The sequence below is a fragment of the Scardinius erythrophthalmus genome (assembly GCF_964197995.2).
Source record: "Scardinius erythrophthalmus genome assembly, chromosome: 2".
NCBI lineage: Eukaryota > Metazoa > Chordata > Actinopteri > Cypriniformes > Leuciscidae > Scardinius > Scardinius erythrophthalmus.
The window spans coordinates 48481961-48507197 of NC_138222.1; the positions used below are offsets into that span (position 1 = coordinate 48481961).

General features: G+C 37.9%; 1 protein-coding gene across 4 annotated transcripts in view; it reads left to right on the forward strand.

The window, feature by feature from the left end:
• LOC308706603 (phosphatidylinositol-binding clathrin assembly protein-like) overlaps positions 1-24221 on the forward strand; it is a 54753-nt gene extending 30532 nt beyond the window's left edge. The window contains exons 7-20 of one of the 4 annotated variants that reach the window (XM_081392357.1): positions 4-110; positions 1799-1840; positions 2255-2275; positions 4833-4918; positions 7337-7472; positions 9673-9806; positions 13224-13321; positions 16069-16182; positions 18205-18336; positions 18626-18656; positions 18764-18914; positions 22122-22178; positions 22259-22375; positions 22569-24221. In XM_081392357.1, the coding sequence (XP_081248483.1) occupies positions 4-110; positions 1799-1840; positions 2255-2275; positions 4833-4918; positions 7337-7472; positions 9673-9806; positions 13224-13321; positions 16069-16182; positions 18205-18336; positions 18626-18656; positions 18764-18914; positions 22122-22178; positions 22259-22375; positions 22569-22583 (1241 nt within the window). In that variant the 3' untranslated portion in view covers positions 22584-24221. The remainder of the gene's footprint in view (positions 1-3; positions 111-1798; positions 1841-2254; positions 2276-4832; positions 4919-7336; positions 7473-9672; positions 9807-13223; positions 13322-16068; positions 16183-18204; positions 18337-18625; positions 18657-18763; positions 18915-22121; positions 22179-22258; positions 22376-22568) is intronic. The other 3 variants (XM_081392359.1, XM_081392358.1, XM_081392360.1) reach the window with 3 other exon arrangements.
• The last annotated feature ends 1016 nt before the right edge of the window (positions 24222-25237 follow it).

A 25237-nucleotide genomic window follows, 5' to 3' on the forward strand; every position in this document is an offset into this window, starting at 1 on the left:
CAGAGAAATACTTTGATATGAAGAAAAACCAGTGTAAAGATGCTTTGGACATCTATAAAAAGTTTCTGTACAGGATGACCAAGCTGTCAGAGTTCCTTAAAGTGGCTGAGGTACCAATGAGACACACACGCACGCACACACACACACACACACACACACACACACACACACACACACACACACACACACACACACACACACACACACACACACACACACACACACACACACACACACACACACACACACACACACACACACACACACACACACACACACACACAATCAAGGGTATTTTGATATGACAGGTCTGAGATTAGACGGGCTGTCTAGACCCCTCTGCTCCCACTATTTCTCTCTCCCTCTCCCTCTCCCTCTTTGATATCTCTATCCCACAATGCTCTGGCATTCATATTCTCTGGATAGTTGCATGCACAGAGACCATATTTAGTGTTGCGGCACTGCATTACATTGCCTTGCACAATCCTCATGGACTGTGCTCATAAACATATACATGTGCCTTCTCTGCCAAAAATGATTTGTTTGTCACTGCATTTGACGTCTCATTTGATATTCACCTTGATTTGATATTGTTATATATTTGATATAACGAAAAATTTAAAGATTTATGATTTATAATGTTAAAAAAATATTTCTATCCAAAGTTACAACATTCTACATATATATTGGTTTCCACTAAAATATTATGCACCACAACTGTTTTCAACATTGATAATAATAAAAAATGTTTCTTGAGCACCAAATCAGCTAATTAAAGGATCATGTGACACTGAAGAGTAAAATTCAGCTTGCCATCACAGGAACCAAATGACTTTTTAAAACATTAAAATTAAAATAGAAAACGATTATTATATATAGTAATATTTCACAATATAAATGTTTTTACTGTTTTTTTTTTATCAAATAATTGCAGATTTGGTGAGCATAAAAGACTTTCAAAAACATTAAATAAAAATCTTACCAACCCTATAACAGTAGTGCTCATATGTAAGTTCACCCCTAGCAATCTCTACAATCCTAATCCAGTAATCATGAACGACTGTAAAAGCTATCTTTGAAAGTTATTGGTCGAAAAGTGCGGTACCCCACTAAGTCTGCTGTATACAGTGTGGAAACATTTGTCATATGTCTCCTGCCATTCATACTGTGGTCGTGAATGGTTGTCATTCGTACTGTGGATTCACACGGCTTAAGTTGAGACCCTTAAAGTTTCGGAGTCCTGTCTCTCTCTCCTTCTGGCCCAGAAGAAGATCTGTGTTTGGTGCTAATAGGACTCTCACTCCCTCTTCTCTCTCTCTGACACTGATGAATTTCCATGCTGCTGCCTTCTTTCCCACAATTCCCCGCTCCGTCCATTCAGCCAGCCGTTAGACTGTCTGGTTTATTTTCAGACTGGCTGTTCTTCTGATGCGTCAAATATCTCAGGGATTTGATTTGAAAATGAGTCAGTGTCCGTCACAATGTAAGATGCTTGTCTAATTTGCTGTTTTACCCCCATTGGGTCTCATTTAAAAGTCATCGTTTGTCAAAATTGTTTTTGAATGTTAACCACTCCACACGGCACAGTCAGCTGTGTGAGATCTTATCAATGTCTGTGTCCGTTTCCATTGGTCCTCCGTGGCTCTCGGCATGCCACACCGCGGTTACTTTTCTTTCTTTCATTTTTAAGTCACTGCATGAGGTATTGATCCGTTATGTTTGTTCTTTTTCATATTTTCCCCCCTCCCCCTCGTTTATTTGTTTGTTTACCTTTTTTGTTGTTTTGTTTATGACACAGCAAGTTGGGATTGATCAGGGTGACATCCCAGATCTCACTCAGGTCAGTGTACATTTCATCTCCACTTTCTGTTTTTCCCTCTTCTTCCTCACTATGCTGCTGCTGTGTCGTCCATCACACCACCGCTCTCCTTTTTTCTTTTCTCTCTGTGTTTCTCACCTGTCTTCGTCCTATCTCTTGTTGTCTGATGTGCTGTTTTTGTACCCATGCTCACTGTTACTTAGACGTTCTCTCTTGTGTTTGGTTTTAAATAGTTCGATCAAATGTCAAACACTCCCTCTCTGTTTAGTTCTCTTTCAATTGTGTGTTTAGTGATGATCACACTATTTCAGTATAGCTACACTTTGCAAATTTGATACCTGTGTTTGAATGTGTTGACATTTCAGAGTGGGGTTAACACACTGAATGAAAGGTTATTTCCTTGTGTGGTAACACATTGTTTATTGTTCCTTTCAGACGACTAGAGGATCTTACCTTGTAGGTGGTGGGTTATTTGCACTGCTTGTATTTGACATAATCTGGGCTAATGCTAGTGCTGGGTGATAAATCAAATATTTACCACATATTAAAAATGTTGTTAACCAGCATCGTTAATATTTATTAGTGCTAGGTTAATCTAGGTAATCCCAAGAATCGATCTTTTAGTCTGTGCTGTTTTCAGTTGGTGAATGAACAAAACTTTGTAGCACAAGGTAAACGTGAAAGAACATGAAAAGGTATTTTGAAAGATAAAGTACAACTTACCGAAATCCGTTTCTTGTCTTGAAAGGAGCATTTTGCTAAATATATGCACTGTTGCATATTCATTGAATTTTTACTTAACCTGTTCTTTAATATTTAATATGTTTGAATAAATACGTCATGTTTTTATGACGACCACCATTTAAATGTTTATAAAAAAAATTGTAGAAACATACATATGTCGTGGAAAAAAATATTATTATTATTACTATAAAAACTTCCTTATGTATAAATTAAATGTAAGTAGCCTACAGATCATTTAATTTTAACCTTTAATATTATAGTGATGTACAAATGGGGGTTCCCTGTATAGTTTACAGCATTGGAGAAAATTTGTCATGTACTGTACCTGATAGACTCCAATTAATCGATCTAAATTGAACCAATCGCAAGCTTGTGAATTAAAATCGAGTTGTGAAATTTGTTAATGCCCAGCCATAATATTTGTGTTTATAAGAAACCTGTGGCAGTTTTGCACTCATCATAGGTACATAAATATGTTCATATTTTAACAAAAATATTATAATACCATCTTTTGAATGAAACATAAAACTGATAATATTTGGGTAATTATTTTTGTTTATTACTATGTATTGTTGGACTGTTCCACATAGTATTGGAATGAGAAGAATAATAATTAAATATATAAATATTATAATAATAATAATAATATAAATGCATATTTATATAATAATAATAGTACTATGTAATATCGATTAATAATTTATATATATACATTTGTATGTAAAATAATAATGTATTAATAAGTAATAAAAATACATCAAAGATCATCAAATGGTAAATATTGAGTTAACTTTTTTTAGCTATATCTCCCAGCCCTAGTTTGTTCCTGACTGCATCAGCAGATTCATCCCTTTAAAACCAGGCTAACTGATTAAATGTGTCTCAAACTGCCATCTTCTGCCCTGTCACTTTGCAGGCATGGCTGTACATCGCTTTTTCTGCTGATCTGAGACCAGACGTGCAGTTGTCTCTTTATGGTTTGATCAAATCGTTGGCTCAGATCAGCATAAAAGCAAATCCCCTGCTGGGTTGCATGGCGGCTTCATGCTTATAAACCCCCTGGCCATCAAAGTTGGAGAAGGTGGAGCTCTCTAGCACAGAACGAGAGCTATACTGTATGTTTTTTACCCGATGCCTGGTTTCGCCTTTACGTGAGAAAACTGCCCCAGCGACCCTTCGTTTGTAGGATTTTGATGAAGTATTCATGTAACCTCACTTTGTCCTTTGCATTGCCGCCACGCACATCTATAATGTAGCCATTTAATCAAAAGCCTGTTCTCGTCGTCTCTTCTCCGAGGAAATCAAATCAGACAGGAAAGAAGCAAATTAAAAGCTGTTACCCTTTCATCTCTGTTTTTGTGGAAGTAGTACATTTTCCCGCTTAGTTAAAATGTTCGTTTTCTACTTCTATTTGAATTGTAGACTGCTGCTGCACATGTATTTTTCCTCTCTTTTGGCTTCTGTTTTCTGTGGGATGGATTAAACCCAAACTGCCCTCTCAGCGATGTGGAGAAAAAGCCAACCTAGATCAGATCCAGACATGTTGGCCAGCGCTGCCAGCTAGGCCCAGTCAAAGAGCTTACCTTCCCCTTAGTTCGTAAGAGCAGTTTATACACGATTTGTCTGTTCTGGAAACTTGGCTCAAAGCACCTGCTCTTTTCACCAACCATGAGCTCTGAGCTTGTGCTAACATTTACTCTCATTTGAATGAAGCAGCACGAGGTGTGTGTGCTCTGCTCTTAGGTGCTAACATACACATTCCGTGTTTGCTGATCTGGATCGTTTAATTATTCCTCATGTCGTTAAGATAATTATTTTCGAAGGAAACAAATCCTAGATCGGTATAAAAGGCTCAGAGGAAGGTTTTAGTTAGATTTGCGACTCAAAACACAAGAATGTCTCGCAGAAATCCCGAAGTGCTAGTTCCAAAAGCCAGTGTAAAGAGTTTAATGTCATGGATTTTTATATTGGTGACCTCATGGGTCTGTCATGAGTTTGAGGTTTGGATTTTCAAGTGTGCATGCCACTTCCTCTCTTTTTATATTTGTACTCTTCCTCTCTCTTGTTTTCTGAGCTTGTTTATCCTTTGCCTGTACTCCTCTTCACAAAAGCTTAAAGCATGCTCCTGTTATTATTTGCTGAAACTTGGGTTGATTGAGTGTGTGTGTGTGTGTGTGTTAAGTGTGTTTGACTGTGTGAGTGTGGTACTCTTTAAACCGGTTGCTGTATGTTTTTGTTGAGTTCTTGACTTGTCTTTTTTCTCCTGCAGGCTCCCAGCAGTCTCCTGGAGGCTCTTGAGCAGCACCTGGCCTCTCTGGAGGGAAAGAAAACCAAGGAGCTCTCCGCTGACAACAGGTTCGAAACCTTACAGATCCAAACAATCCAGAATCACATTGTAAAGCCCTATTTGGGCATTTGTCTGTGAAGTAATTGTCAACCAAATAAAACGTTCACGCATTTGAAAGGTTCATAAAGACTTCGTAGAATAAATCCATATGAATTGAGCTGTTAATCCAAGTCTTCTGAACAAACACGACTGCTTTACATGTTGACCAGGTTTAATTTAGGCTTTGATTCACACAACTTACTTAGAGCTAATCAAATATGGTAAACACAGACACTTAACTGCGCTGACATGATGCGCGAGAACCAATGAGGTTTGTTCTTGCGCATGAAGCAAGCACGGTTGACCTTCCATGTTTACCATATTTATCAGTAGATGGGGGAAAAAAGGATTGCATCACCATGAATTAATGGTAATGAACAGAGATAACAAGAAAAGCGTTGATCATTGGATTTGATCCATAACAGGTCCCAGAAAGCCTTTTTACAGGACCTACCAAATCTAACATTCACTGACATTTATATATATCTTTTTAAAACCTGTAAAAATGTGTTTCTTGGTGGTACCATGTGTTTGGTTTTCACTGCCATTACTTTGCACTGCTATTGATCATAAATATAGCGAATTAAAGGCACTTGATTGAATAAGATTACTTGAGTAGCAGCAGGGGTGCAAACAGCGCGCTTTTCGGCGCCTCCCGCTTTTTTCACGTCAGTTTGGGTGACTTGTGTGAATCGTGCAGATCCGAAGAGTTTTTTTTTAAGGGGGGGGGGGGTTGAGAGGGTCTGATTATAATTTAACCAACAGTAATTCTGGATTGCGTCCACCAACAAGTAAATAGGAAATAAGCGAATCAGAACACTGCGCGCCAAACCAGCAGTATGTGCGCAAGCGTGAACCACTAGTGTTTCTTTCTCACTCTGGATCTGCCACTGCATCACATTTCTCTCTGCGTGGCGTGGAGTGTCCGTTTTTATGTCGGCTCTCATGTTAACTGGTTAGAGCTTGTGTTAGAGCACAATGCCTGCTTGACACACACACTTCTCGAGCCGCGCCGAAACCGCGTGCTAGATATAGAACCGCAACCGACGCCTATTTTTCACGCGACACGCAAGAGTGTTGGAAGTTTTCAGACAAAATAGAAGGCGCAAATACATATTAATAAATTACATTTTGATGCTTGAAAGTCTCTCGGTTTTGACAAATGCATATATAATTGTAATTTAAAAAATAGGCCTAATTATCGATTTTCAAATATTGCCCCTGTCAATAGGCCTACAGAACGAAATATTCTGTAGCCTATTTTGCCGTCAATACTGCCGACGTTGTCTTTGCTGTATCAGGCTATATATATTATGTTTAACATCCAAATGGTCTGTCGGCGCACAGAGCCATGCAGTCGCAGACAGCACGCGAAGTTCGTGAACACCGAATTCCCTTTTCTTTCTTATCTATTTGTGTTTAGATAAGACAGACACAACAGACATGTGCACGAAAAAATAAGCCAGTGTCCGTCTCACTCTCAACGAGTTTCCCCGTAAACGCAGTCAAAATAAAACGGATGCGTGTCATTACCGGTATTAGATACGTGCATTGTCTTAAAGGGACAGCACCCAATATACCTGCAGCTGTTTGTGTCACCACAGTTAATCAAACAACAAAAGAGAAAGAGAAAAATCACGTTTTGTCAAAAGATAAACTGTATTAATACTTAATACAGTTAATTTACCTGAAAAACATAAAGCACTGCTTTACTTCTCGTGTATTTGTGTTTTATTGTATTTATATTTGTATTTTGTTTATTAGTTTCTATGCAGATGCACTATGCCTACCCTACACAATTACCCCCAATCATCCTAGAATTATTAATTCTTTACAAAAAGAGCTATTCAAATCATCAGGTGAAATTGTTTTCAGGAAGTAGCAGTAAAGCAAGAAGAAGAAGTGCAAGATAGTTTTTCTAAATTTCATTTGACTCTGTGCCTATAGGGGTGGGTTGGGGATGGTGGCAATGTAGTATCTGGATATTTGCCGCGGGACGAGGGCTTCGATTACCTCTCTCTTTTTTGACCATACATGTGTTTGCACCCCTGTAGCAGGCTGGTCATACAATAACATACAAGCACAACAAGCGCCCAATTTTGTGTAAAATTAAAACGGCTTTTATTAGGCAATAAACTTTAAATTTTAATTAGGCTAATGGCATCTCAATTATCTCAACATTTTAAAACAGAAAAACAAAATTATGTAGTCAAATTCATGCCACCTCTTAACAGCACTTGATACTGCAACAACAACCATTAGCAAGAGATTTATATATAGGCACATACTGACTTCTTTTGGGGTTGCGAACAGTGTTAAATTGATCAGGTCTTAAAGAAATGAAAGGGAAATCTCACTTCTGTGTGGATCTGTGTTTTTGTCTGCAGAGCCAACACTCTGTCCAATGCGGTGTCGACCCTGTCCAACACCGGGATGTCCTTCTCCTTCTCATCCAGCAGGATGGACGAGAAGGAGAAGCAACAAGCCCTGGAGGAGGAGCAAGCCCGTCTGCAAGCACTCAAGGTAGGCCATGATCTCTCCCATTATTATCTGTGAATGAACATGTTCTCTTCTTGATTTCATATATATAAGAGATAGAGAGAGATATATAAAAGAGAGAGAGAGAGAATATAAAGAGTATACAATATAGGCATATCCCAACTCCTAGAGAAGGCTGTTGCAACCGAGATTTGGCTGGATTGGAGCTGGTGTTCTGGGAACATTGTGTCCTACACATACGTGATTGTTTATACAATACGCCCTTGTACCTTCAATGATTAGCCTCCAGCAGTAAGTGGTGAGCGAGGTTAATCAAACTTCTTTGTCCCCATCAGGAGGTACTGTCATACCTTGACACAAATACACACACAGACTCGCACAATGTACAATGTATCCCCAGATGCACCGTGGCTCCGTATCTGAATAGTGCAAACGTTCAGAGCAATTTCAAAGTCCAACATCAAAATATTTACACAGCCCATGTTCGAATAAGTTTGTGTGAAATTGAACTGGTGTTTCTTTTTGATTCATTGTTTTCTCAACACTCCTGCAGGGGCAAGTTTTCTAGCTACCGCTTTCTCTTTCTGTGTTTTATTTTCTTTCCACATTTTCTCAGTGTTGTTAAGGGCATATCGAAAGGCATAAAACCTCAACATGTCGCAACCTACTTCCTCTCTCTTTAGAAAATCTAGGGCTGGAAAAAAATTCAGTGTTTCTTATTAAAGCTGGCAATTTAAAATGAGATTTTAAATAAATAAAAAAGCTCCAGGTTTGCTGTGATTGTTTGTAGGACTGCATTTGGCCAAATATTTTGTGTCGATATGACTATAATTAATAATAATAACTATTATTGTTGTTGTTGTTGCATTTTTAAGACACTCCTGGTTTAATGTTGTTCTGGGCAGCATGGACAGACTTTAGACCAGACATGACTCTAGGTTTTGGTTGATCTAAAGGCAACTCATTTTACTCTAGTTACTTGCTTGGCTCGAAATGGTCCAACATATTATTGATTTATGACTTTTCTTGTTCTTTTCATATGGTTGGTTTTGGCTGTTCTAGTTGCTGCCAAGGGAAGTAACTTGGGAGATCTTCTTTGATTTCAGCCATCTCTTATCCACCTTTTTCCCACGCCCCATGATGCTTTCTGCGAATTTTGGGAGTAACTTCCTTTAAACTGTAAACAATCAGTGAAAGGCTCGCTCAGTTAGCAGCAGCTCAATAAACCCTTTTTTTAACATAGCTGGGTACAATGAAGTAACATTTTTCTACTCACCCTTCAACCATCGAACATTAAAAGGAAACTTTAAAAGTGTAAAAGCATTAACAGATTACTAAAACAGTCCATGAATATGCCCAAAATCTTGATTATTTCTTCAGCAATATTACAGATGAGTGAAACAACTATAGTAATATTTGTCCATCTACTGTATATTATGTAATGTTAGCACTGAGTGATAATATTTTCAAAGTTCTTCCCATCGTTTTGACAGATAGCAAATATTGTATTTACTTGCTTTAGCAACGTTCCAGAACATACTGCTAATAGGGATAAAAAGTGAAAAAGAGAGACAATTACATTTTAAAGCATCAGTTGAAAACAAACGGGGGATTTGTTGGGGGGATTCTTAGTGCATTCCAATGAATCATTCATGGGATGTATCCTAAATTAAATCGGGAGAGCAGACCAACAAATGCGCAGTATAGTTTATCTTTTTCATACTGTTACAGCGGAATACAAAGACAAAAAGAAAATAATCAGAAGGAAAAGAACGCAGCAGACTGTAAAGAGCTCTTGTCATAGATATTTTTCTGTTACCATATCACATTAAAATACCAAGCTTTACGTTATTCCTCTGACGTCTGAAAATAAAACATTAAGGTAAATTGACAGTCAAACTGACTGATAAGGATTATTTTTGGCGCAACATCATAATTTGTTTCAGTCTTTTTGAGTGGAAGTTCACCAATCCAGAAGTTCCTCCCATAATTCAAAACGCAACATGCTCGTCAGGAAAACGGTGGATACAGCCACAATACAGACCCACTTCATCTGCCTGACTTGCTGTTATATGTCTGATTTCACAGAGCTCAGATAAGGAAATGCTCTGTGCTGTCCTGCTCTACAGTGACCATTACAATAGTATTCAGCCAAACAGCCCATTCTTTACATATTTTACATTCTCAGTGAATGTTTTTTCCTGTGCTTTGTGTGTTTGTATAGAACCAGCGTCTGAAGGAGATCGGCATACACACCCCCTCCGCCTCCCCCAGCACACAGTCTATGGGCGGTGTCAACAACCACAGTGCGGGCATGGACCTGTTCACCAACACCACAAGCCCACCCTCAACAAACAGGTCATTGACATACTGTACATGACTGCAGTAGATATTATACCAGACGACAATACAAAACACAATACGTCCACAATATGTATGACCCTCAGCATAAACACATAAAAAATACAGTACACATTGTGGAAATGTTTGAGATTTTGAATAATCTAAAAGATGTCTGGTTGAATTTATACACTGCATTTGGCTCTTTTTGGGTTGATTGCTGGCTTTAAACTCCAGTTGGCATCATGAATCTCGTGATTTTTGTGTGAGTCAGCCTTGCCGATGATGCGAGTTGGTTGTCGTAAGATGTGGATAGGTGGTCACGACCCAGTCTTTTCACCCAGTCTGACTTTTAATGCTTTTTGAAGGTGTTTGCTGATTTTTGGCTCTGGACTCAAAGGTGCTCAGGAGTATAATTCAAATGTGCCATTGGTGAGAATGAAAAAGCCTTGTACAGTGCTCCAGACAAAAAAAAAAAATCTATTAAGGAGCCATTACCTCCTAGAAGGGAAGAAAATAGTCTTCTCTTCACATGCAATTATATTGGCGGCATTGAATACAATTTTTAGCCCATTCCATTCTTTCTCATGTTTCAAATATAAGGATTATGTGATATATACAGGGGTGCAAACAGCGCGCTTTTCGGCGCCTCCCGCTTTTTTCACGTCAGATTGGGTGACTTGTGTGAATCGTGCAGATCCGAAGTTTTTTTTTTTAGGGGGGGGGGGGGGGGGTTGAGAGGGTTTGATTATAATTTAACCAACAGTAATTTTGGATTGCGTCCACCAACAAGTAAATAGGAAATAAGCGAATCAGAACACTGCGCGCCAAACCAGCAGTATGTGCGCAAGCGTGAACCGCTAGTGTTTCTGTCTCACTCTGGATCTGCCACTGCACCACATTTCTCTCTGCGTGGCGTGGAGTGCCCGTTTTTATGTCGGCTCTCATGTTAACTGGTTAGAGCTTGTGTTAGAGCACAATGCCTGCGTGACACACACACTTCTCGAGCCGCGCCGAAACCGCGTGCTAGAAATAGAACCGCAACCGACGCCTATTTTTCACGCGACACGCACGAGTGTTGGAAGTTTTCAGACAAAATAGAAGGTGCAAATACATATTAATAAATCACATTTTGATGCTTGAAAGTCTCTCGGTTTTGACAAATGCATATATAATTGTAATTTAAAAAATAGGCCTAATTATCGATTTTCAAATATTGCCCCTGTCAATAGGCCTACAGAACGAAATATTCTGTAGCCTATTTTGTCGTCAATACTGCCGACGTTGTCTTTGCTGTATCAGGCTATATATATTATGTTTAACATCCAAATGTAGATGGTCTGTCGGCGCACAGCCACGCAGTCGCAGACAGCACGTGAAGTTCGTGAACACCGAATTCCCTTTTCTTTCTTATCTATTAATTTGTGTTTGAACAGACATGTGCTCGAAAAAATAAGCCAGTGTCCGTCTCAACGAGTTTCCCCGTAAACGCAGTCAGAATAAAACGGATGCGTGTCATTACCGGTATTAGATACGTGCATTCGTCTTAAAGGGACAGCACCCAATATACCTGCAGCTGTTTGTGTCACCAAAGTTAATCAAACAACAAAAGAGAAAGAGAAAAATCACGTTTTGTCAAAAGATAAACTGTATTAATACTTAATACAGTTAATTTACCTGAAAAACATAAAGCACTGCTTTATTTCTCGTGTATTTGTGTTTTATTGTATTTATATTTGTATTTTGTTTATTAGTTTCTATGCAGATGCACTATGCCTACCCTACACAATTACCCCAATCATCCTAGAATTATTAATTCTTTACAAAAAGAGCTATTCAAATCATCAGGTGAAATTGTTTTCAGGAAGTAGCAGTAAAGCAAGAAGAAGAAGTGCAAGATAGTTTTTCTAAATTTCATTTGACTCTATGTGCCTATAGGGGTGGGTTGGGGATGGTGGCAATGTAGTATCTGGATATTTGCCGCGGGACGAGGGCTTCGATTACCTCTCTCTTTTTTGACCATACATGTGTTTGCACCCCTGTATATAGTGCATATATTTAGCAAAATGCCCCTTTCTATAGTTATTTTTCTAGCTGACTAACGAGTTTTAGCATGGCCTTTTTGAGGTAAAAAGTTCTCAAGTTGTTTTATGCAAGGTTTTATTATGCTCATTGTCTGATCTGTCAGGAAATTAAAAAGCACCAAAACTACATTTATTGCTTGTATTTTGAGATGAAATTGACAGAATTTGAGAGCTGAAAGTTTATTTGTTTACTAAACTTAACAAACACATTAAAAGTGACATATTAAAGATAACAGTTAACAAAGTACAAATCTTTCTGTGATTATGGATGGCTGCGCTACAAATAATGTGAAGTTCAGGCAGTAACAGAAAAGAATTCATATCAGTATCAATTAAAAATGAGAATTGTGGACGATCTCGTCCACACAGCTGACGTTTATCTGTTGTAGTTTATCCACGTTGTGCGCACAAAATAGATTCTGCCTTCCTGCACTTTAAGAGTACTTGCATATTCATTCATTGACACGTCTCCATTGTTTTCTCTCATGCTGGCACAGCCGTCAGCGTTGTTGCTCGATAGAGATGAGGGCTTTGAAAAAGCCTGATATTCTCCATGAGTTTTTGTCACGGAAAGCTGATACTCCCTGTCCCCGTGCGTATTTTGGCACTCGCTCAAACTCAGTAAATCGATAATTTCTCAAAGGGGAGCGCTGTACCTGTATACATACTATCGTTCAAAAGTTTGGAGCAAGTTTCTTTTTTCTTTTTTGGAAAGAAGTTTCACTCACCAAGGCTGCATTTATTTGATAAAAAATGCAGTAAAAATTGTCAAACGTTATTATAATTCAAAATAACTGTTATATATAAATAAAAAATGTTTTGTTAAAATTTAATTTATTGTGAAGGCACAGCTGAATTTGAATCAGCCATTTTTCCAGTCTTGTCACACGATCCTTCATAATTTATTCTAATATGCAGATTAGGTGATCAAAAATGTATAATGGTTCTTAATATTAATGGTTCTTATTAATATATTTGTGGATATCGGAATTCCATATATCAGGATTCTTTGATGAATAGAAACTTCAAACGAATTGTTTTTATTTGAAATGCAAATCAACAATGTAAAAGTTAAATGTATGCTTGCTCAATGAAAGTATTAATAAAATAAAATCAAATCAAATAAAAACTTGCTCCCTCCCCAAATTTTTGAAAGGCAGTGTGTCTTAATGTTGCTTATAAGTTGTCTTGTAAGTTGAGAACCTCTGATCTAGTTAATGGAAAGTCACACGCAACACTACATTTTCTATAAAATAGCATAAAATACTGCAATATATTTACAAAATATACACAATCTCTGTGGTTGTATTTGAATATATTACTCTTGAACTAATGTCCTTTTTTCCCACAGCATGCCAAACCTCACCAGTGACTTGTTTGACCTCCAGCCTGCCTTCGTTCCTGCTGTGCAGAGCGCTCCTATCTCCAACAGCAGCAGTGCCTGGGGAGGTGCGGCCCACTCCACCCACCCACCCACACCCACACACACCCACCCCATCACTAATGCCGCCTCTGTTGCTTTACCACTTTAGATCACTGACCTTTAATATAGTCCCAGAAAAATCATTAGAACAGATCAATCCTTTGTTAACTTGCAGTAAATGTTCATTTAATTATTTATTTGTTCACTTGCTAGTTCATTCCTATGTACATTTATGTACCTGTTTCAAATCCTTACAAGCTGTAGTTGTGTCCCCAAATGCTGCCATGAGCCCCGGGTGTCCTCCAAGTTCACACTTTGTACACTAAAATGTGGAATAAATACTTTTTTAATGTTTTGGAAAGAAGTCTCTTATACTCACCCAGGCTGCATTTACAGTAAAACAGTAATATTGTGAAATATTACCATTTAAAGAACGTTTTTTTATTTGAATATTTGACAATTTAATTTATTCCTGTGAGTGTGACGGCAAAGCTGAATTTTCAGCAGCTTTTCCTCCGGTTTTCAGTGCCACATGATCCTTCAGAAATCATTCTAATATGCTGATTTCTGCTCAGTTATTATCAATAATTGTTGGCGCTCAGTTTTTAATAATGGCTCTTGTTATTATCAATCTTAACTCTGACTCGGCTGCTTAATATTTTTTTGGAAACCGTGATGCCTTTTTTTCTGGATTCTTTGAGTAGAAAGTTCAATGAACAATATTTTTTTATCATTTTAATTTCATTTGAAATAATTTCTTTAAAATGTTAATAATATTTGACAGTATTTTTGTGTTTACTGTATTTTTGATCAAATAAGCGCAGACTTGGTGAGTGAGATTCTTCTTATAAAAACTTAACTCTTAATTATTCCAAACTTTTGATAATGTAATGTCGTATAGACTGTTGGGTTGTTGTATGCAGTCATGTTTGCTTTGCAAAAATGCATAATTAGAGTACATCATGACCACAAAGGGAGCACTCTTCTAGTTTATAAGATCATAAATGAGACACCCTACAATTTTGTGGACTTCACAAAAACACTTGAGAGAAGTCCACATCAAGTGCGTCATTTAGGACAGTGCTGTAAGGAATCATTTTAGAGCATCGTAGGCCCAGTGATGTCCTGAAGTGTTGTTTAGATGTTAATGTTTTTAACCAATGTTTTTGTGTTTTTTTATTTTTATTTCTCGTACCCATCCATCCTATTGTGTCGGTTTAGAGCGACGTTTTCTAGATATTCTGAAGCGTGACCGGTTTGCGTACCATTAGTATTAGTACCAAGTTTCTCTGTGGTTGGGAGCCTTGCTTAGTGTCAGAAGTTCATTTTCAGCAGTTCAGCACATCTGCTGGGATAGTGTGAATTGAGGACACAAGGTACAGAGTGTAGACACACTGCCAGACTCTTAACTATGCCAGGATTTGTAGGTCACAGCATGCACTTGGAGCGTACGCTTTACAGCTAGTGGGCAGGTGCGCCGAGGGCTAGCCAGACGCACAATGAGATTCAGGCCTCTAGAGACCCACATATACTACTAACAGCGCAAAGACACACCAATGTAGACAGATGGAGGAATGAGGTGTTTTAAAAAAAGGGAAGGACTGCTGAGTAATGAGCAGAGGAGTGAGAAAGAGCCACAGGCACAGATTTAAGCTGTATATTGTTATTTACGTTAGAAATTGTGCAATAACTATAGGAATCCACAGAATTTTCGGCTGTCTGAAGCACTTGGGCTGAAAATGGTATTTAGTAACATTTTCAGACAAAATCGGCATTTAATGGCATTCTTGGATGGATGGAAACTGTTATCAGAAACTTTAATATACAGGATACAGTATGCATGTAAAATGGTCCAAGTTTAACTGGGCTGCACAATTTGGCCTCAAAAAAAATGTATATTGCGATTTACTATGACATGCATTGAGATTTAAATTGTGATATGATGAACATTTAAAAAAATGTATTGCTGTTATTTAGATATCCAGGCAAAAATACATAAAATCACGTTTAAAATAGCATGTTCAAAAACTACAAAATAACAAGATTAATAATAGGCAATTTTAGATTAACAAGCCAGCGATTGAATAGGCCATATCATTACTCAGATTTTATTTTGATGAATCGTGCATCTCTAGAATAAATTTAAATGGTGGCTCATCTGTAATATATTGCCAGAAAAGAGGTCATGTACGCTACCGTTTAAACGTTTGGGGACAGTAATAAATCTTACTTTTTGTTGTGCTGCTTATTTTTTTGTGGAAACCGTAATATATATATATTTTTCATGATTCTTTAATGAATAGAAAGTTTAAAACAGCATTTACTTTTGTAACTATAAATATTTGTAATATCTGTATTAATATTAATTCACCGTTGCTGAATAAAATTCTCAGTGACCCTAAACTTTTCAACGATAGTATACACAAATGAGACATGCACATACTGGCTATAATATATGTTTGATGAGAATTTGAACTTTAATGTTAAACTATTTTAATTTTGGTGCAATTGTGATTAATTGATTGATTGATTTATTCTCCCCTCCAGGTTGAAAAAAAAATTCCATAAAAATCAATAGAATATCAAGGAAATTTTAATAGTGAATTGCTAAGCAACTTTTTCAATCCTTATCCAATAATCTCAAATGCCTGGAAAAGTCATGGGAGTTTAGTGGTCTAAAGATTTGGGAACAGTATCATAGGTATTTTGCAGAGCAACAATCCTAATATGTTGTGTGACATCTTTCCATGTTTTGTGTGTGTGTTACTCTCAGGTCTAGAGAGCAGCACTCTTCATCCCATCCCATCTTCCATTCCCACCATGAATGTAGATTTTGATGCTGTATTTGGGACTAAAGCTTCCAATAGTGATGTGAAGCCATCAGCTGGTAAAATATCTCACAAGTGTGATCTATTCATAACTGCGCTTATTAATCTTTAAAAGTTTGATCCTTGCTGTGGCGCTTAAAATCTGCAAAACTTAGTAACCTTCACCCAAAATAAATCTCTTCTGCTGGTTTTGCTGTATGGTGAGTTTGTGGAGCTTTGCTGCTGGAAAGCTGAAACGAATTTTGCAGCCGGCTGCAGCACCTGCCCGCCCGACTCGGTTCTGGAGAGATTGGGAATGTTCTTTGGGGAAACGCTCATGCTTTTTTTCCCCCCCACTTACTCGCTCACTTCGCTGCTCTGTGGCTGTGGACAGTCTGTTATCATCCCTTCATCCATCCACTATGTGTGTGTGTGTGTGTTAGTGGTGCTGACTGGCATTTTTCTCCATCTGTTAATCGCTTGTTACACTCCTTATCTGAACACAGACGCACACACATTTCCACTCACCAATATACTCTTTCTCTCTCTGCCCCTTTTCCTTCCTCTTTTTAATTTCCTTGGCCTCTTTTTTTCTTACCTTTTGCTCTTTTTATTTGTCTCCAACCAACCCTTTTTCCTCTTTTTTTTGCTCTCTTTCCTGGGTTGTGATGGCTGATCTGATGTGGTGAGTGTACTTCTTTTTTTTTTTTTTTTTTTTTTTTTTTGGCCTCCTTGTTCCTGCTGGCGAAGCAGGAAGTAGAACTGTATAAATATGGCATGTGTCAGCAGACTGCCTCTCTTGCTTTCTCTCATTTACTAAAAGAATTAGCAAAAGGCCCTGTGCTATTTACCATTTGAAAACCATGAAAGGCCTCTTCAATTAATGGAACTGTTTGAGACAACATGAAATGACATTCACAACAGTGCTATTTTAGTATTGTTTATATACAAATATAGTAGAATATTTGTTCATATTTTGCATTGGATTTTATTTTTATATTCCGTATAAGACTTTTGTTATTAATTGAATTGTAAAAATGGACTATCTGTATATAAATGTAGACAGAGCTGATAGTTTGCAGTCAATTGTTGAAAGAGTAAACAAAATGTGTGAATGCTAAAGTTCAGGCTGCATTACCTACCATAGAAGTCCAAAACGAAGATTAAATACCTACTGGTTAACATTTAATCAATATCCTGTGTTGCCTATGTGATGTCAGCCAAAAAGGGAAAATCATTTAAGATTTATTATATTTTTAATCATGCACAATAAGAACTGAAACATGTATTAAGAAGGTAAATGTGGCCAATATTTTGTTTTCATGTTGAATTTAATGCCTCAATAAGAAGAAAAGGGGATGTCATAAATTTCCAGTTTCTTTAAGGACCCCTGCCATGTTATTTCCTCTTAGATCTCAGTGTGGTTCCTCCTATCCTGACCTCATGCTCTACTCTACATCTCTGTGGGTCTTTTGTCATGCCATGAGTGGGCTCACAGGGGCTCATCCCCGCTGCTCACATCATTATAAAGATCAGCAGGACTTCAGCACGCTTTCTCTCTTCCTACTCCTGTTTGTCTGCTGTATAACACTTATGATCTAACCAGCCCAATGCGATTACGTTTCCAGCAACTAGCAATTTATGTGTCCATGCTGAAAGTGTTACAGCTACTCAGTGTGACACTTTCACCTCCATTGAGAGCGTATTTGATATTTCATGGACAGTTATAGTGAGTTGATTGCACTCATCCTGTTTTTTCTTTCCCAAGACCAGTAGAACACAGAACACTGATCTGATACTGCTGTTCATCTGTACAAATTAAATTTGATCCTTAACAATCCTCAATCGTAACAATCACGACTAACACACAGTAGCGAATTTGGTTTGGTCAAGTCTAACTGATACCTAATTCATTCAAAACACTCAAAACCGCAGAATTGGTAACCAAGCGTATGATGAAACGTCCTTAATAGCTTTTATTGCTGGTCGCTTGATGTGTCGCTTCTGGTTAGGTGCCAGTCTGCAGCAAAAATAAGTGGTTTGTCATTATCATAATGCTTTAATGGATTCATCAATGGAATAATCCGTCTTTTTTTTTTCAGGTTATGATGCGTTAGGAGACTTGTTGAAGCCCACGGTGACGGTTCACAGTCAGGTTCCGGTCATGTCCCATCATACAGATAGTAAACTGCTGGCCAATGACCTGGACTCGTCTCTGGCTCACCTCGTAGGCAGTGAGTCCCTTTCCCTCGCAGCATTATTTGTCTGTTTGTGTGGCTTTGTTTTATTTACTTGGTCATAAGTCCCTGACCTTCAAATTGCATTTGTGCTACTCTACTGAACAGAGAGTCAGCAGCCATATGGTGCTAGATGCTATGTGTGTGTGCTTGTGGGACAGAGATGAATTAAACCCAGCTTATGGGAAATGAATAGGTCTCTGATGCCTCCACTGCTGTACGTCTTCCAACATTACGCTGATGTGAGGCTGTTTTAACAGTCTCTTCTTTCTCGCTCTCTTTTTAGACCTGCAGTTTGGGGGAACACTAGTCAAAAAGTGAGGATTTACATTTAATTATCTGAATCATTTCTGGTTGTGTGCTTCAACCTGTTATAAGAGGCAGTGTCTAGCTTCTCTGACTCTCTTTGTGTGTTTGCATGCAGATCTGACATGCATTGGACTCAGCCTGGAGAGAAGAAGTTGACTGGTGGCACTAACTGGCAGTCAAAGACAATGAGCAGCACCACTGCCTGGAGCCCCGCCCCCCTGCCACCCGCTGCCATGCAACCTGCCGCCATGCCCATGCCACACATGGTGAGAACACACACATGCAAATACACCAACACAAAAACACAGCCAATATACAGCCATCTAAACATACTTGCACTACTGTTTTCAAAAGTTTGAGGTCAGTAACATTTTTGAAAGAAGTTGCATTTATTTGATGAAAAATACAGTAATATTGTCAAATTTAATATGATTTAAAATGAACATTTTCTATTTTAATATATTGTAAAATGTAATTTATTCTGGTGATTACGAAGCTGAATTTTCAGCATCATCTCTCCAGTCTTCAGTGTCAAATGAAATCATTCTAATATGCTGATTTGCTTCTCAAGAAACATTTCTTATTATATCTTATTATTATTTATGCTGAAAACAGTTGTGCTGCTTAGTATTTTTGTGGAAACCCTGATGCAGTTTTTCAGGATTCTTTGAGTGGAAAGTTAAAAAGAAAAGCATTTATTTTAAATATAAATCTTTCGTAAAACAATTTAACAGTCTTTACTGTCACTTTTGATCAAATTAATGCATCCTTGCTGAATGATAGTGTTAATTTCTTACCGACCACAAACTTTTGAATGGTAGTGTATATTCAAACACTAATAGATTGATTTCTGCAGTCAAATTGTTTTGGACAAAGGACACTAAACTCTATAATTTACAAGGCAAATGATATCTCTGTCTCTCATATCACTCTGCAGTCTATTTCTTCTCGCATAACAATAATTTCCACTCAATATTTCATGTCCATTTATTTATTAGTACTGTAGCCATGTAAGTAGGGTCATAGCAAAATTGTCCTGATCACCCCGTGACCGGATGACTGTACATCTAACCACTTCTTGATATATACAAACATTCTTGCATATGTAAACAGACTTTATTCTCACACACACATAATTTCAACTACTCTTAAACTTATAAACATAAAAGAATCCATCTGCTGGGAAGCTCAATTCACAGCAAATATCCAGATTTCGTTTAGATGTCAGTAGATGGCAAGTTCTACTCTTGTTTGCTACTGTACTATATTGTGTATTTTCAGGAAATATGAGTGTGAGTGTGTTAACTTCCTGTTCTCAAGCTGTGTGTATTGATCCAGTCGGCCAGGTGAGATGTTTAGTGTGTTCTGAGACAGGAAGGAGATGAGATGATTTAGCTGTTTACATGTGTTTTTGGCGCCTCTTCTGTCTCACTCAGGGCGTTCAGTGTAGATTGAGCTCTGAACTGCATGAGTTGAGAGAGAGCAGATGTCTGTGAATGACTAACCTTCAATGTCTTTCTTTCTGTCTCCTTCCACCTTTTCTTTGGTCTGCATCTTTCTGGCCTGTTTCTCCCCGCGTCTAACGTCTTCATCTCTCCTTACTTCTGTATGTTTCTGTCTTTCTCTCTATCTTCTTTCTTGTGCTTAACCCAGCAGACTGGAATGTTCTATACTAGTTATGTAAGTACCTCCTATAACTGAAAATTCTATTATCTTGAGTATCATTTGAGAGGGATCAACTCTTATTCCCTCACATTTCTCTCTCTTTTACACGCTCCTTCTCCACACCAATTTTTTTTTTTTTTTTATCTACACCTATTCAGTCTAATGAAATAGGTTTTCAGTAAAGTGATATGAATCATGGGTGAAAATGGTTAGTTATTTAGAAAAGCTTGCGTATATGAACGAAAATGAATATGTTCATGTACTTTGAAGCAACATACAAACCCCTGTCAAATTATGTTGTGATGCCTAAAATCACTTGTATAATTTAAAATGATTGATTTTAGTTTTTACTGTTTTTAATGTATTTAGATTAAAATAGTAAATAAAAAAAGTTTATAGATTAAAACAAAAACGCAACATAAAACATCACAGCATTAGACTGATTTTTAATATTTTTAATTATGGCAAAGCTGTTAATAATATGGTGCATTGTTTGTTTTAGCTTGAGCTTGTTTACCAGTGACTGTTTGTTTCATGCACTCTTGAGACTAATTAAAAAACAATAGTTTGATGTCTCTTTGAGTCTCTGGTTCCAGACCTAATGACCCAAAGGCATTTTTTACATTCTGTGTGAAGAGTCTGAAAATGGATACTCTGTGTGAATAGGCGTTTACTCTGACTTCCAACACCCTCTTTTTCCACTTCATGCCTGATAAACACAGAAAATGTCATATGTTGATTTCCCTGTGACATATAGATGTTTGTTCGGTCTTTCGTGCCCTTTCTGTAGCATTTGATGCATTCATCTTTTGACTTGCAAACCAGACCTGTGCAAATGTGTGTTTAGGGACTGCATTTTACGTAACTTGCTTACGATTCAAAACTGATGAATACCGTACATTCTATATGCCAATGAGTAAAAATCAATGCTTGTCATGTTCAGAATAAGGTGTCAAATGAGGTGTTATGCTTTTAAGTGCATGACAGTTATTCAGGTAAATAAGTGTTTTAGGGAAAACTCTTTCAGACATACACTACCATCCAAAAGTTTGGGGTTGGTAAGTTGTTTTTTAATGTTTTGGAAAGGCTGCATTTATTTGATCAAAAATCAAAAATAAATAAATAACGTTTCTATTTTGATATACATTTTAAAATGTAACCGTTTCCATTTATGCAAAGCTGAATATTCAGTATCATTACTCCTGTCTTCAGTGTCACATGATCTTTCAGAAATCATTCTGATCATTCTGAAAAAGCATTTCTTCTTATTATCAATGTTGAAAAGAGTTTTGCTGCTTAATCATTTTGTGAAAACCATGATTGATTTGATTAATTGAAAGTTCAAAAGAAAAGCATTTATTTGAAATAGAAGTCTTTAGTAACATTATAAATGTCTTCACTCTCACTTTTGATCAATTTAATGCATCCTTGCAGAATAAAAGTATCAACTTCTCTTTTTTTTTTTTTTTTTTTAAATGACACTGACCCCAAACTTTTGAAGGTTTTGAATTACTTTTAGTAATAGGAACGTGTCAAATCCTTGAGTCATATGTTTTTGCTCCAGTGTTGCATGTGTTGAGTGGACCAGGAAATAGATGCAGGAAAGTTGACGTACCCCTGACCTGTCGTGGGTACAAAAGAGTGCAATTAAAGCAGATCTTTAAATGAACCTGATTAGTGAGCGCAATGGTGTTGAATGAGCATACAGTAGTGTTTGATCAGTATGTCGTTGTTCGCTTAATCAGTGCAGCATTGTTTGATCAGTCAGCGCACTGATGGTTGATTTGTGACTTTTTTTTTACCCACAGGCTCCTGCTCCCATGGCGTTTCCCATGACAACACCTCAAGTGCCTGTGTATGGAATGGTGAGCACTGTGACCTTACAGTTAAATGGTCAGTGGCTGAAAAGAAATTAACACTAGATGTTATGTTTGTGTGGATTTAGGTCCCTCCTCAGCTGGGACAGATGGGAGGGGTTCCAGTGATGACCCAACAACCCATGTTGTACAGCCAGCCTGTTCTCAGACCCACTAACCCTTTCACCCCCATCCCCGGAGCCCAGGTACACACACACACACACACACACACACACACACACACACACACACACACACACACACACACAGCTCCATGTCTGTGGCAAGTACACAGATGCTCCATTGACAGACATTCAGCACTGCTGCATTCACACTGTCATTACTGAGCGATTTGATGCCGTTTTCTTCATTTATAACTCTTTGTGTGTCTTTTTACAGATGCAGTTCATGTAAGCAGCACTTCAGCAGAGCGCCAAACAAGACGTCTGAAAGGAACACCAAGCAAGTGAGAGGAGGATCCGAATACCACCGGATAAAAGGAGGGCGAGACAAAAAGAAAGTGTGCATATAGAGAGAAATGTGTTTGTGTCAAGAATGCTTACCTCACTGTCTGAAACGACTCACCCAACACACACACACACACACACACACCAAATGAGAGTGCACACAGTGTTTCATTTCTCATCTCTTGAGGTTTATTTCTTTCCTGGGGCACTGTGTCTACTGGCAGGTGTGATACATCATGGAAATCGTGGATTTTATTGCCAGTATTAAATTACCAGGCACCAAGCACTCTTTTTTTTCTTCACAATTAATATTAATTAAATCTGAAGCCCAATACAGTGGACTTTCTGGTACTTTCATCTTTTGCTGTCTTATGAAGATGCCTGTGCTGAGTTCAGGAAAATGCAGGTTACTAGATCATAAACATGTTTAAATGGTTCATTAACACAATGCCCTGGCTTCTCATTTCAGAACAGAAAAGGAAAGAATTTGACCCATTATTTAAGGTGCTCTGCACCCCCAAGCACTTTACACATGCATTTATGTGTAACATAATATACAACATGGAGATTGTCTCTTATATCTAGAACTAGTCTAATGTTAACAATTAACATGTCTTACTGTTACTGATGGCGTCTGTGCTTCTTCTTTGTTTATACTGGTTTAGGGGTTGTCGTTTCAGACACGATGGTGGTATTGCACGCACGCACATTAGCTGTTGTTACATGAGCCACATGAAGAGCCCCCTCTTACTGGCCTCCCACCTTGTTTTGTCACTTCCAGGACACTGATAAACATATCTGCTCCTGCTCTTCTGTGTGTTACCCAAACATGCATGTATTTACGACTACATCTCACACTTTGAGACCACTCCCACATGTACCGCCCACCCTGGGAGCAGGTGACCGGAAGCATTGGAGAAAAATCTGTTTCTAATAAGGGTTTTGTTTAATCCTATGTTTTTTATCTTTTTTTTTCCTAGAAAGCATGTTATATATAGATATATAGATATATTTTTTTCATGATTATTTCGGAGAATGACATGAATCTTGGTCTGTTTTATGTTGCCAAATTATGTACATTTGTAATTCGAAAAATGCCATAAGCTAGCTCCTGTACCCAGCGCCTGACATCACGATTCTTTCTCGTGTTTGGAGTTTGCCAACTTTGGAACCAAAATCGATTGCTAAAATCTACTTTTAGTCTGTTTTCGTTCAGTTCCTCAAATGCGGGGCACTGTTAACAGGGTATCTTTATTTTTGCTTTTGCAGCCAAAGCATTTTCTATCCTCCTGAAATCCCTTTAACCCTTTATAGAGCAGGTTTCCACTCCAGCCTTCACATCATCCCATAATTCCTGCTTTGTTTCTTCATGCTATGTTTAGTTTTTATTCTGCATGGATTGATGGAACGGCAGTGGAGATACAGTGTGGTTGCAGTTGTGCCATAGTAAATTAAAGCAATGAGCCCTGTGAAGCCGTGGTTTACAGTGATTTTAGAACCTCCACTCTGGGTTGTGTTGAACAACGCCGCTTAGCTGTTCTAAAATCACTGTAAACCATGGATTCACGTGGTTTTTATAAAACAGGATAGAAACGTTTCAAACATTTAATTTGATATATCAAATAATCCTTCTGCCAAGCAATGAAGTTCTTACTTCCACCTGTGATAAGCCTTTTTTATAAGATAAAAAACCCCTCCTCTTTACACATGTAAGGCATGTTATAGAGCTGCTATGACATGTTTATAACAGTCAGTCATGTGCACATTGTTATCAGAATGGTTTTTGGGATTTGTAAGCTTAAGACATGCATCCTTTTGCGTTTATTTGCACCAGGTTCAGCCCACTTAAAAAGGTTGTCCACCCAAAAATGTTAATTCTGTCATAATTTACTCGCCCTCATGTCGTTTCAAACCTGTATGCATTTCTTCTGCTGAACACAAAAAATATATATATTTGAAGAATGTTGATACCAAACCGTTTCGGTTCCCATTGACTTGACAATGATAGTCAAAACTGTTTAGTAACCAACATTCTTCATAATATCATCTTTTGTGAGATATAAAAAGTTATAAAGTTAGGTTGGAACGATATAAGGTTGAGTACATGATGACAGAATTATCTTTTTTGGGTGAACTATCCCTTTAAGTCTGAGTTTGACCTTCCAGCAGGTCAAGTGTGGTCATCGCTTGCTTGTGTGTGTGTGTGTGTGTGTGTGTGTGTGTGTGTGTGTGTGTGTTGCTAAAAATCATCGGCACACGTTCCACACCGTTGCTGTAATACGTGCTGTGTGCTCCCTTCTGAAGAAACAATGTGCATCGTGTTTCTCTGCTTGCTTATTTCTGTGTGTGAGTGGGTTACTAATTCCTCGTTGAGTGACTCTTAACAAGCTTGTGAGTTTATTCTCCTTTGAGCGCTGTCAGGGTCCAGCTGCTTCAGACCGAATGCTTTTTATATGCAGGCTCAGTGTTGATACTCTCGCTGGGTTTGCAAGGTAACAGGGCACTGAGGAGCGATGTTGTTTAATTAGGGTCTATTACTATTCTATTATCCCGTCACCGGAGGCTGTGTGTGTGTGTGTGTGTGTGTGTGTGTGTGTGTGT